Genomic DNA, 14576 nt, shown 5'->3' with positions numbered 1-14576 from the left:
GAAGAGATACTCCTAGATTTCCAAGACTAGGTTGGAAAAGAACATGGAGGGGCGCCTGGGTGGCTCAGTGGGTTAAGCCGCTGCCTTCGGCTCAGGTCATGATCTCAGGGTCCTGGGATCAAGTCCCGCATCGGGCTCTCTGCTCAGCAGGGAGTCTGCTTCCTCCTCTCTCTCTGCCTGCCTCTCTGCCCACTTGTGATCTCTCTCTGTCAAATAAATAAATAAAATCTTAAAAAAAAAAAAAAAGAAAAGAAAAGAACATGGAGCTCTCTGTACTTGTTCCCTCAGGACTCTTGCCCTCAGAACCTAGGCGCCATGTTTTGAGGAAGCCCAAGACACATGGAGAGGCCACATGTGCTGCTCTGTTCAATCCCCCCAAGATCCCAGTCCATGGTCAGCATCAATTGTTGGACATATAAGGACAACTTGCTGTCATTTTTGAATACCTGGCATGTTTTTTAGGGAGGGGGGGGGGAAGGAGTGAGATGGTTTATCTCCAGATGAATCCAACCCCTAGCCATCAAGTCATCTACAACCTACAAGTCTTCCCAGCTGAGGTCTCTGACACCTTCCAGCTTGCCCTTATCTGAATTGCTGACCTACAGAATGTGTGAGCCTCATAAATGGTCGTTTTTTGCACCACTGAATTTTAGAATAATTCATTATGTGGCATTAGATAACCAGAGTGATGCCTTTTAAGAGTTGTCTCTGAGTGGTTATTTCACCTGATTTTTGTGTTTTATTTTTCAATTAAAACCTGATCGTATCTAATGACTGAAAAAGGCATATCTATGTAAGACATTGCTATGTTTATTTTATTAAATTCACAAATGTATTTCTTGCTGTGTCCATGCTTCCCTTACTACCATCAAAATAAGCATGTCTCTGTAACATACCTTAGGTCCCGTGCCCTACAGGGGCTGATATTAGTCAACACGTGACAAACAGAGAGATTCCAAACAGCGGGAAGCAGAGATACACTGATAAAGTTCCTCGCAATCATTTCACTCTCAACGATGAAGAAGATTGCTATAAGGCCCTGAGTTGGATAAGGAACAACTCCATCATCACAGAAGGTAAGGATGTTGGTTAACTGTTCCTCTTTGCAGAATCGCTTTTTATTTTTATAATGAGTCTCATTCTTCATCTAGTTCCAGTATATAATTAGTGCCTAATTAATTCCAACCAAATCATTCATCTGTCATGCTTTGTTTTCCAGATTAATTTACAACTTGTTGTCATTTTTGGATACCCAGCATGTTTGCTGGGGGAAAGAAAAAGGCTCGAGATAGTTTAATTATCTATAATTATTTTATTACACAAAATGAATATCCGAAGAGCAAAGCATGGCTAAAATCATTAACTAATTAAAGAATAATTTAATAAGCAAACATGTTTAGCAATTATATGGAAAATATGTCTCCTTTTGTGAAGAGAAAAGAAAAAGAAAAAAAGAAAGGTCTGCGTTGGAAGGGCTCTTTTCTTCCCTTCCTGATCCATTGTTCTCTTTCTTGGTGGTGTGTGCACAGTCCTTCCCACAAACACACGTTTTCGAGTTGCATGCCACTTTTTGAATCAAAACGAGACAGTAAACCATTTCAACAAATGCCTCTGCCACTCAAAAGTGTTTTCTCAAGCATCTTCCTCTCTGTTGCTTGGATTAAATTGAAATTGGTTGACTAGCAAGATGACCAGAATGGGGCCTGGCTACCTCTCTGTCCTTAATTGAAACCTGGGAGTCAAGTTTTTGAAGATGACCAAGTGCAGCCGCTTTGTTAGCCTACAGCTCGGGGAGCTTTGGCAACTCAGTTAGCTTCTACGCTGCCCAGGCTGGGGTTCCGTGTGGTCTGGGGAGGTGAAAAACACTAAGAGCCTGTCATCTGGGGATCCATATGTAAATTAAGTATATTTATCTCTTTAATGTACTTATTTAAGTACTATTTTAATTATGTTATTAATATAATTAACATTAAAGTTAAATACATATTCTTCTGACTTTGTGTGGAAGACTAGGGATTATTTGACTTTTTGTTAAGTTACTACATTTAGTCCATTAGAAATAAAAAAAGAGGTATCACACGACCATCAATGCACTGTTAGATTCAATTTGCTAATGTTTTATAGGCTATTTGATCTAAATTTGTAAGTGAGATTGGCTTATAATTTTCTCTTATAAGCTTTACATGTCTAGTTTGGGGAATTAAGGGTACTCTAGTCTCACCAAGGGTTTTTTGGAAGCTTTCTGTATTTTTCTAGGGTCTGAAATATGGAAATAGGGTCTAAACGTTGGACAGAAATAACTCATAAAACCAAGTGTGTCTGGAACCTGTGGGTAGAGGTGGGATATGTAGATATATACCAGACTCAGATTTAAAACTTGTCAAAGTATGTTTCCTGTTTCCCTCCGAACTTGGATTATTTTCAGTTTTGCATATGTATGTGTTTAAAACTGTTTCAGTATTTTAGTCATCTTTTAATCACTGCCCTGCAACCTAAATAGACTTAAATAATTCTTAATTTGGAGACCAGCAAACTTTTACAGTAAAGGTTCAGGTAGCAAATATATTGGACTTTGCAGGTCATATGGTCTGTGTCCTATCCACTGAATTCTGCCATTGCAGCAAGAAAGACAATACATAAATAAATGGGCAAAGCTGTGTTTCAATAAAACTTTATTTACAAAAATAGTTGATGAAGACATAGTTTGCAGAACCTGCTTTTATGCATAGGATTTGTAACAAATCATTACCATTTCATCACGTGTAGGTCTCCAATTGTAACTTAAACTCCCAGAAAGCACAAAAGTCCATGCATGGTTCAGTACAAAATACACAGTGTGTTTTAGGACTATCACCAATCCTGGCATAATGCAGTGTTTTAACTTCGAACAATTGCCTATTTTTGATGTTAGGAAGAAGGAGCATTTTGACCCAAAAAAAAAAGGAGGGGGTAGGAAGGAGTCTTTGAAAGTGACAGTGCAGGTTATTGAGGTTGAATGTTTATGGCAGAGAATTTAGAAATCCCAGAGCAACAAACACTGTGCCCTCTTTCAGTTTCCTTTTTTTTTTTCCCCCATGATTTTGGTTGTCAGATGGGGGAAGAGCATCTGTGATATTCTGATGACTTGACTACTTCTCACAGGTGGTGTCACTCTGCTGTCCGCTTAAAGGAAAATAAATGCTTTTGGAAGATTTAAGAATGTCTCCCATCTGCCACTGCACAAAACCCCTTTGCGGGCCTGCTTTTGGCCACTGAACAGCCAAGATAAGAGTGTGTAGAAATGAGCTTCTTGTCTTAAATATAAGCTATTTCCCCCAGGTCTAGTGCTAATGACATTCCCATTCCCAGGGCATCTCTCAAGGAGGTGCTCTTAACTCTCAGAAGCTGGGCCCCAGAGCTCTGGGAGAAATCAGGGAAACTCAGCCTTGCCAGATTCTTTCAATTCTGCGTGGTGCTCCTTTTCAAATGACTTCTCCTGTAAGAAAAGTTAGAAAGTAAACTGTTAACCTCTTGCCTAAAGGAAGCTCTTTCTCTTCATAGCTTTTCCACAATTAGAGTCCTATTCAGACTTGAATTGAATTAGTCCCATTCCAGATCATATCTTCCTCATATGGGTTGCTGTGTGGATTAAATGAAATAAATAAGATATTTCATGCTCAACTCAGAACAGAGTGTCATACAGAGTATAAGTGTAATAATATAGGCTGCATATATATATATATATATCAAATATCTATATGTATATCTATATATCAATATATATATCAATAATATAGGCTGCCATTGGCGTTACTACTCCTATGTGTGATGGGGTTGTTGCTATGCCCCAAAGATCCCTCAGGGCTTAATCTCAGCCCCTGGTGATGGCACGGTCTAGGACACAGTATACACAAAAAATGGGGATCCGTGTTCACCAGGGGCCTGTCCAGTTGTAGAGAGGCATGGTGTCCATCATAAGAGTCCTGGAAACTGAAGTTTAGAGAAAGAGGATTGAGCTCAGCCTTAAAGAAGAGCAGGATAAGTAAACAGAGAGAGTGTGAATTGTATTGGGCAGACCCTTGGAGAGCAGCTGGTGGAAGACTTCAGGGCCCAACCACGCCGAATTTTAACTGGTTACTTTTTATTACATTTTTATTATTTATTTATTTGTCAGAGAGAGAGAGTGAGAGAGAGTGCATGAGCAAGCACAAGCAGGGGGAGAACAGACAGAGGGAGATACAGGCTCTGTGCTGAGCAGGGATCCAGATGCAGGACTCGATGCCAGAACCCTGGGATCATGATCTGAGCTGAAGGCAGACGCTTAACCAGCTGAGCTTCCCCGGTGTCCTTTAACTGGTTACTTTTTAGGGGCTGGGGAACTAGTGAAGAGGAATAATCAGTGCACAAAACAACACCTTAGGAAGGTGAACCTCCCATCCTTGGCACCCCATCTAAGTAGGGAGAAAGAGATCCAGAAGGAACAGGTTGGGGAAGACCATGTAGCCATGCAGGCAGGTGTGGTGGTCATGCAGGCAGGTGTGGGCTGCTGTGGACACTTCTAGCTTCTACTCCAGTCGGTTACGGAATGATGGTGTTTGAAGCTAGAAACTGGAAGCCTGGCCCTTCATGAAAGCTGAGCAGGGCTGCGTGTCTGTACCGTTGCTGTCGCTCCGCCTGCCAGCCCTGGCTTCCTCTTCCTGGCACCATAACACCACCAGGAAGAATATGGACATCTTGCATGATAGGTAGCTTTTGCTCTAGCAGTGCTCAATAGTTCATGGCAGGGCTGGCGGGAGAGAGCTGAGGACAGAGTCCTTCCTACAGAAGTCTGAGAAAAAAATCTCCTGTGTCTCTGTGGCTATGACTGGGTCACAAGTCCATCAGGGAATCACACATTGAATCCCGGGACACCCCCGACCTGACTTGGCTGAAGTACCAGGACTTGAGGGGAGGGGCTTGTTTGTTGGGGATGGTAATGGGATTGTTCTAGAAGGACCGGTGGATGCTGGGTAGCAGAAGCCATGAATAGTGAGTTGGAGGAAGTCAACTCTGGAATGTCTGCCCATTAAAACTATAGATACGGTCCCAAAACATCACTACTGTCCACCTGCCCCCCTGCCCCGACCCCCATTCACTATTTTTTGCTGCCTGCCTCTGCTTCCAAAGGAGAAATGGTGGTTTTGTGATGGAATTCGCCCAGTCTGAAGGAAATCGTTTTCTGGGCTCCAGAGTCGGCTAGGCTTATAGATATAAATTATCCTAAACTATTAGAACTGCTCCGCTGTCCTGGAAAATAGCTCACATCACAGGCTCAAATGCTGCTTTCAACTGCAAACAAAACGGGGAGGTTTCCGATGGGGGTTTCAGATGGAACCCGGCAACCTAATGCATTACAACAGTTTATGGCATTAATTGAAACTAATTGAAATTCATCTGCTATTACCTCTGTACTTTCCATGAAAATGAAAAGTAAGATGAAAGTAAAGTAAAAAATTAATAAATAAATAAAACAGCCTTAATGGCCCGAAATGGATCAATTATTTTCATCGTTAGCTAAATACAGTTTACTGCCTTATTAAAAGCATGTTTGTTAGGAAAAGCATAACATTAAAATTCCAGTGCATGAATCACTGAGCAAAGCCTTTGTTATGTTATATCTAATACAGTCTTCCCTTTTTATTTGGCAGAGCAAAATGAGACAGGTCAGGCTTGGGTCATGGAAATCTTATGCTTCGACTTATGAAAAATAAAAAGAACATTCTCTGGTCTATTTGTGGACATGATATTTTTAAAGTGGATGTTTACTTCATAATTTACTAATATTCTATGATATCTATTTTAAATTCTTTCATTATCTAGTTATTTGCCTAAGTTAATTATACAGATTAAATGCCAATTAGAGTTTGTTTGTTTTTTTAGAAGTGTGTTACACATGTAACAGAGTGGTATGAGCACTCCGAAACCAGACTCAGCAGGTCTGACTTCTGCTGAACCATCTACTTGCTGTGTGACCTAGAGCTAGATCCTTAACCTCTCTGTCCTCAGTTTTCTGAAGAACATAGTAAAACATATCTTTTGGGACTATTCTGAGGATGAATGAGGTCCTACATAATCATTCTATGTCTCCTTTGAAGTGGAAAAGGGAAATATTCTTCGTTAAATACAATGGACTATGTAAATACACATAGACATAATTAAAAATACATAAATTGTAAATGTAACATACTGTTTTTGTTTTCTCTAGCCTTAAACATATAATAACTAGGAAAAAAATGCTTATCAGTATCGGCGTGCATAAACCCTGATTTGACTTCTACAGACCATATACATACACTGAGGTGTGACTTCATGCCCAGTCTACTAAATCGGGAAATCTCTTCCTTTTCTTCATTTCACAACATGATTTTCTTCCTGAAGAATCCTTCATCTTTAGGGATGCCTGGGTGGCTCAGTGGGTTAAAGCCTCTGCCTTCGGCTCAGGTCATGATCCCAGGGTCCTGGGATCGAATCCCGCATCGGGTTCTCTGATCAGCAGGGAGCCTGCTTCCCTTCCTCTCTCTCTCCGCCTGCCTCTCTGCCTACTTGTGATTTCTGTCTGTCAAATAAATAAATAAAATCTTTAAGAATCCTTCATCTTTACAGTATAGGTAGTTAAAATTAAAGCACTTTAATTCAAAAGGATGAAATAACTTTTTTAGCATCTACTGAAAAAAATGTTAAAAAGGTTGTTCCATTATTCTTAGGGCAAATCGTGTCTAATAAAACCATATTTTATTTTTTGAGTTTAACAGGGAGATCACCTTAAGCATTTCATTTCTATAAAGCCATATTACTTTAAAAAAAAAAAGATTTGTATTTATTTATTTGATGGAGAGAGAGTAGGAGAACACAGGCAGGGGGAGTGGTGGAGGGAGAGGGAGAGAGAGCCCCCCTACCGCAATATGGGGCTGGATCCCAGGACCCTTGGATCTTGCCCTGAGATGAAGGCTCATGCTTAACTGAGTGAGCTAGCCAGGTGCCCTGCCATGTTACTTTTAAATATTGGTAAATTTGGGGGGCACCTGGGTGTCTCAGTTGGTTAAGTGTCCAACTCTTGATTTTGGCTTAGGTCATGACTTCAGGGTCATGAGATCGAGCCCCAGCACTGAGCTCCACATTAGGTTCAGAACTCAGCAGGGAGTCTGCTTGAGATTCTCTCTCCCTCTGAAGCCCCACACCCATGCTCTCTCTCACTCTCTCTCAAATAAATAAATCTTTTAAATAAATAAATATTAGGAAATTATCTAACTTCTGAAACTAGTATTTATCTCCTCCAGGAATTAGGATGATGAAACTGGCCTCATTTCCCCTCTGATTAAGATAAATTGAAGAACCTCCAAAATCTAGGTGCATTATGGTAGTTGAAATGTTAAAAGATCATTGCCTTACTTTGGTGATCACAATCGAAGTTGCGAGTGTATTCATTTATAACTTCAAAGAGCATGTATCAAAAAGCAAGAAGATCACCTTTCCATTTCTGCCAGCATTTTAAGTGACAAGTCTTAGTGCTTTTTTGATCTGGGGTGAAGAGTTAATGGCTTGCAGAGGGTGATTTGAGACCTCACTTTCCTTCTCCCCAGCTGGGCTGTCAATACCAAAACCCCCACTCTCCTCTTGGCAGCCCCCTTGTTCGTTTCACCAGGAAGGTGGCTGCAGGTTACCTGCAAGGGAATGACTGCGTGCTCCTCTTGCCAGCCTTTACTTCTGGAGCTTTCATAGGGTCCTCTTTGTGCTATGCCCTCCTTGTGCTGTTTCCTGTTTCAGATCTGTAACCTTAGTAATGCATCATTGATTCCCTAAAAGAAACAACAAAAATTGGACTTCCATGAAAACGGCATGGCTGTCGTCTATGAGCCTTTATTGAAAATTCACCCAGACTGTTCTAATCGTCCCATCCCACTTGCCATTTCAGAGCAGGGCAGCCCACTGTGCTACCTCTGTCACCTATCAAATCAAGTGCAAAAATGGGTTATTTCATATCCTTAGATTAACTGAGCTGTGGGGAAGACAGTGGCCAGATTTTTTTAGCATAAAACTGATAGGCAGGGGAAATCCCCAGCTTTCCCACTCTATTTGCATCCCTTATGCATAGAAAAGTCAGAAGAATATATATGATATCCCAGTTATGTAAAGGAGGTCCCTACGATGTGTTACCTCCTTTTAACCATTTGCAAAGGCTACAGGAGTTATAAAACACTAAGTGGTAGAAATTCATCATTAAAGTAAATCTCTGGCTAACTGAAGTTATCTAACATTAAAAGGCATCTCATACATGTATGTATATCATCGGTCCCACATAACCTGGGGCTTCCTCACCCCTCTGTCCAGTTATCAGGATGTTTGGCACTCATGGAACCCCATTCACCCCATTTCATATATTCTGGGTGGGAAAAAGCTGTCAGACCCAGCGTCTCCCACAGGAAAGGCCCTTTTCTCTGCTACTATCCATGGCTCAGTTCACCCATCCTCTCCCCTCCCCTGGCAACCACTGTGTTTCACCTACTTTAAAACTCTTTCTTCTTGCATACCCAAAGATCAAAGGAATTCTGTATCTCCAAGGCTTTCTCTGTTCTTCTGTCTCTCTGCCCCCTCTTTTTTCTCTCTCCATTTCCTTTTTCCACATTTTGCCTCTTTGATTCGGCTAAAACTTGATCCAACCGTCACAACATGTTATACAAGGGTTAGCTTTCCCATAAAACATTTTTATTTCCTTGGGTTTAAGAGTGTACCAATATGGCAGAAGTGTTATTTTATATTGTTGTGTTGCAGGCACACACAATTTTGGTTATGTTTAAGATTATGTAGGATTTGGGGAGTCTTACTCGAAACCTAATAACCAGATCTAACATTGTGAAGGGAAACCTATCTCTGTCTTACAAATCTCAGGTATACAACTTATCCTGTGGTTGGATGAAGTAGTGCCAACTTTATAGGTGAATACCGAGTAGAAATATATATAATGGGAAAATCTGGCCACAGGAAGGTTGTTCTTCAAAAAATATTTTAGAGGGCACAAAAGTAAGACCCAATTAACTTATGATCAACAGTATGATAAACCTCAAACATTCTTCCATGTGCCTAGTCAGGAAACGGTTTGTTATACCCATCGTAGGTGACGTAATATTCAAGGCTCCAGGGGTAACATGGAAGGCAGGGCCAACTTGAGGTCACCTCACAGGTAGTCTTAGGCATGTAGACTGTGGTGAGGACAAGGAAGGAAAGGGAGAGGCTACCATGGGCCCCCTGAGGCCTCCCCCGGGTGGAGGCTGGACATCTGCCTAGATCAAGGCACAACCACAAGCTGTGGTAAGATCTTGACACGGGAGCTTCAAAAGCACTAGTTCTATCCCAACCATGCTAGAAAATTACTTCTATAAATATATTTAATCATATTTTTACACCTAGGTTGATATTTGTCCTGAAATAAATCAATAATCAACATCTTTTTCTACTAGGTTTATTCTGAGAGAGTCCCCAAAACATAAGACTTTTGCTTATCCTATGAATTTTGTCCATGCTTCTATTTTTGCTGTTAGCTTGTCAAAAAATTATTTTCCAGGCATTTGAGTGAAGCCAATGTTATTGGTAACAGCTCTAAATATTATTTTTGTGTGTGTGAGTACAGGTGACACACAATGTTACATTAATTTAAGGTGCACATTTATAGGTCACAACTCTATAGCTTAGGCTGCTGTTACTGATGAAGATGAAAGTAATAATGGATTGTGTACCAAATTGCCTGGCTTTGTGCCTGGTATATAGGAGGCACAAGATAAATGCAAATGGACTCTAAAAATTCTTTACCGAGTAAAAGTGAAAAAGATGTAGAAAGAACTCACAACTGCACAAATATCATGGAAAGAATAATCCCCCCTGAGAGTGCAAACATTTAAATATTTTATTGTTCTAAGTAATCTCTATACCCACAATGTGGGGCTCGAACCCACAACCCTGAGAACAAGAGTCGCATGCTCTACCGACTGAGCCAGCCAAGCACCCCTGCAGAGTGCAAACATTTAAAGGGCAAGAGATGGAAGTGGCAGAGCTGACTTTGTCCCATTGGGTCTTGTTTTATTTGTGAAGGGATGGGATTTGACCAGTGACAGGTTCTTATTTATGTTGTACAAGATTATATTAAAAGAGATTTTACTCTAAAATGGGAAATGAGAGAAATATATGTAACCCATCTTATAAAAGATGTTTGGATGAAAACTTTAAGATGGCATCACATAAGCATCTATCCAATGGCCAAGAAGACTGTGAGAGTTTGGACTACTGTTCAGCAAATAGCCACACCCTCTGCCCTCCTACCTCAGGCAGAGTGTGCTTCTCACTCCTTTGGCCATGTGCTTGGTCTTCTGACTTCCTTTGCTTGGTGGAATGTTAGTGCACCTTCTACTGCACAGAGAGGCTTGAAAAGTGAGCAGTTGCTCTTGCTGTCCTGTCCCCCTGCCTTTCTCCATAAATCGAATGGGCCTTAGGTATCTCTTGGTCCAAGGAGAATGAAACATGGTGCAGGCCCAATCCAATCACAGTGTGGAGTCTGATGAGTCGTCATCAGCCCGTGTGCCCATGTGCGAGCTGACCTACAACAGTAGGCCGGAGTCTTGGGGCGGTTTGTGATGCAGCATTATTGCAACTATTAGGATGACCAAAGTCTCCAAGGGAGGGGTGGATTTTGTTTCAAACTGAAGCCGTTACACCTTCTTTCAAGATAGGCAAATAAATTCTGAAGTTAGAATATCTAGCGATACATTTAAAATTTTAAATTATTTAAAATATTAAACATCTAATTTAAATATGAGAGATGTTATAAATTATGCTACCTTTTGAGGTGAAAAACAATGTCCTCTTCAGCTGCCTGCAATCTGGGGGCAACCCCTGCGAGATAGTCCAGGGCAACATCGCGTTTGCCCTGGTTTCCATAAGCCTCTCATCATAAAGCCCATCTCACAGTATGGTTACTAGAAACTAACATGAAAGAGACTGGAAAAATCTTCAATTCTGAATTGTGTGGGGGCCTAAATGCTTAAATTTGTTTCCCTGAAAATGAATGTTGTTTTGACATGCATATTTTAAAAGGGCAGAAGACCTCAAGCCTTTGATAGTTTCAGGTTCAAGTTTCAGCTTCCCTGGCAGGCTGATTCTTTGTTGTGCCAGACAGCTATGATGCATGTTTCACAGCAGGTGGAAGCCTCAGTAATTTAAGCAAAATGTTGACTCTTTCAGCCAAGGAAAATGCAGCCCACCAAGGAATGCTGCATTAGAGCCTCTGAATAGAGAGGGACTCATAGCCACAAAATTAGAGCCTCCTAGTGAAGGCAGGAAGAAAGGACCCCCACACCCCCCCACACCCCACACCCCACCCCCGCTTTGGAGCCTTCTTGCCATTCCATATTTGAGCAACAGGAAGTATGGGAGAACTTTCTAGATGCTGTTACCCTCAAAGAAGCTATCTGAAAGTTATTCCAGTTCCTTTTTTTCCCTAAGCAAATGAGACAAGCAAGCCATTACACCTTTCAGTTTTAGATGGAAATAGATTTTTGCATCATTTATTCAACCAAATCGAATAAATACACTTACCATTTATTTTGCCTTGTAGAATTTCTCTTAATACCATTTCATAAACAAGAGGGAAAAAAAGAGATTTTCAATGAATCTATCATTTTGTCATAAAATTGTTACAAGTTGCCTGACTAGTGAGTCTACAGCGATTCCCTTGTAAAAAGGTAAAAATGCCAATTCAGTGTCAAAAATAGCATGTAATTGGCATGTAATACATTTCTTTCATTTGGTAGTTTGATCTTAAAACTGATGAAATTAGTAGAATAACATTTGTAATTATTTCTGTAATATTTTTCAGAAAAGATCTAACTAGTTTAGACTATTACCAACTAAATGCTCTTACACAAGCGAAATCTTTCAAGATTGTGTTGTGATTTCATTCTTACCGACTGAAAGAATACCTGCCATCCCTTTTGCCAGGTCTTGACTCCTTAAATCTCAAAAATCAGAATCTGAATCCTCATTAAATTATCTACTGAAAAGCAGAATGTTCTAGTCTTTAGATCTTAAAAAAGGGAAAGATTTCCATGAAATCAACCCAATTCAACACTCAAATATTAAAATACCTGTGCCATCATGTCTAGGACTATGTGTGTGGGGGTTTTTTTTCTAAACATATCCTTTTCATCATTTACACAGAACTTGCAAATACTGCAAACTTCAGTAATTTTTTTCCTTAATAAGTGTAGCAACTAGGGAACAAAGACCAGATAAAAGGTTTTCTTCCAGATGGCTTCATTTAGCATAATTTCAACTTTCAAATTACAGGACCATAGATGAATGTCCTACTTCTGTGTTAAAAGTACTTGACTACTTTGTGGGATGTTTTGTGCCAATTCTTTACTAAATTATCTTGGTCACCGTTGCTAGGTTACACCGCTAGCTTCCCGCAGCTGAAAGGAGGAGAAGGTTATAGGGAACAATTCGGCATCATTACCATTTGACTATGAAGGTTGTTGTTTTTGTTGTTGTTTCAACCGTATATCTTAGCATTTCCCCCTTCTCTAGGGAATGTCATTGTCTATGGGAATACAATTGACACTTACACGACAGTGGAGACGCTCTTAAACATCGGTGTGAGGGGCTCCTATATCCACCTGGTGCAGCCCCCGTCCACTTCCACCATCACCTGCTTCAACAACTACTCCGTGGAGAGCGCGGTGCAGGACGCGCTCAGAGCCGCGGGGGTGACCATTTACTGCGACGCGCTCCTGGCTCAGTGGAACGACGGCCGGTACCCGGACCCCATTCACAGCGCCTGCTTCACCACGCCCACCAAGCCTTTCAGACTCCCGTGCTCTGTAAGTAGGTCTCCGTGGACTTCACCCGCCACCCGCGGGGAGCCGGCACCTGTCCCGGATGTGGGGTCTGAGAGATGGCCCGCGGGGGATTTACAGCCACAGGTTTTGGCTTTTCTTTTCTCACGGTTCAGATGATCTCTTGCTGAGCGACAAGCCACCCCAAACTTAGCGCCATAAAATACCAGTCGTTTACTATGATTATCTCTCCGTGCTGGGGTTGGAGGGGGCCCAGCTGGGCAGTTCTCACCTGAGGTCTCTAATGTGGCTGAAGTCAGATTGTGGGTGGAGCCTGGAGTCCTGTTCATCCCCGCCTCTGGCTTCAACTGAGATTTTGTCCAGAATGCTTCATCTGGGCCAGGTGGCTTGGTTCTAAGAGCAAGTGGGAGAGAGAAACTGTATCACCTGCCCATATCCAAGGGGAAGAGAATTAGACCCTGCCTCTTCATGGCGGGAGTGTCAAAGGTTTGAAGAGTGCTAACTGACCTTGACCAAGGACTCACCGTGTCTCAGGCACCATGCTGCTTGCTTGCAGTATATTCTGTCACCTAGTCAAAACAGCCCTGTAAAGGAAAGCATCCCCGTTTTACAGATGAGAACACTCTGACCCCAAGTCAGTGGTATGTTGGCCTCCCAACCCAGTTCAGAAGCGCCCCAAATTCTATGCTGCTATTAACTTTGTAAGACTCTAGAAACAGCAATAAGGTTTTCTCCCACATGGAATAGAGACTTAGAAGATCTCTCTCTCTAGCACTCTCTCTTATCTACCTATCTTCTTTCCAGAGAAGAACTTTTCTCTCAGGTGTGTAATAGCCTGATTTACAACACATGTCCTCAGATTTGCCAGCCAGGAGGTTAGCAGAAGCCAGCAGAGGGGGAGAGAGGGATGGGGCCAGTCAATCTAATAGAGAAGCAGGAGACCCTTTACAAAAGGGCGGCTGAGTTCAGTGTGAGTATGGGGCTGGGCTGTTATCGGTTGTGGTAAAGAATGCTAGCCACATTTAGTGGGCAAACGGGTTGGGGGAAGTCACTGTGGGCTCATAGCAATCCCTTACCTAAGTCACGTCTTCTGACTCAAGGCCCCACAGGTAAATGAAGGTGACCCTCATCCCCTACCTGCCCCACAGTCTGTCTAGACAGGAGCTCAAAGCAGACCACCAGCACAAAAGAAATTTCTCTGAAATCCTTCATTCTATCCTGATAATCTATGGAAACTTTGCATTCTGCTCCTTCGTACATGTTTTTATTAATTCATTCCACAAGTATTCACTGAACACGTACTAGATCTTAGGCTCTGTCCTAATTGTGAGAGTGAGAGCAATCTAGCTAGCTGTCTCCAGCAGCCCCTGTGGGCCTTTACTTCCCTATTTGGATCAAAATTGAAATCAGGGCAAAGACATTTTGCAGATACTCTCAGCTGCCTCAGATCTCACACAGCTTCCTGCTGAAACTTCATCCTAAAATAAACAGAGCCAGGGAAAGTCTCCCACTTCCCCCACTCTCCTCTGCACTGCAAAGAACGGCCTTGGCAGGTCACATTGCCCAGCCCTGGTTGCTCATTGACATTCATCTGTTTGGCCAACGGTAGGTACCAGCAGGAGATTTCTACCCTCCTACTGTCAGCTTTGAGTAGCATCTCTGTCAGGGCACTAGGAAACTTTTAGTGGGGATGTATGCATTCACTGTCTTGACTGC

At 41.8% G+C, this 14576-nt stretch overlaps 1 protein-coding gene and 1 long non-coding RNA gene across 2 annotated transcripts in view; one reads left to right on the top strand and one right to left on the bottom strand.

Annotated features, from left to right (window-relative positions):
* The window catches only part of CFAP61 (cilia and flagella associated protein 61), a 281559-nt gene that overhangs the window by 192854 nt on the left and 74129 nt on the right, over positions 1–14576 (top strand). The window contains exons 21-22 of the mRNA XM_059406453.1: positions 902–1076; positions 12592–12884. Of these exons, the coding sequence (XP_059262436.1) occupies positions 902–1076; positions 12592–12884 (468 nt within the window). The remainder of the gene's footprint in view (positions 1–901; positions 1077–12591; positions 12885–14576) is intronic.
* LOC132021693 (uncharacterized) lies at positions 2776–12716 on the bottom strand. Its single transcript, XR_009405426.1, has 3 exons — positions 12630–12716; positions 7680–7814; positions 2776–3475 (listed from the first exon to the last, which is right to left on the bottom strand). It is a non-coding gene; the product is annotated as an uncharacterized LOC132021693 (long non-coding RNA).

The sequence above is a fragment of the Mustela nigripes genome, chromosome 7, assembly GCF_022355385.1.
Source record: "Mustela nigripes isolate SB6536 chromosome 7, MUSNIG.SB6536, whole genome shotgun sequence".
Classification (NCBI taxonomy): domain Eukaryota; kingdom Metazoa; phylum Chordata; class Mammalia; order Carnivora; family Mustelidae; genus Mustela; species Mustela nigripes.
Note: the sequence above shows the minus strand (reverse complement) of the source record. Positions and strands in the feature narration are given on the sequence as shown.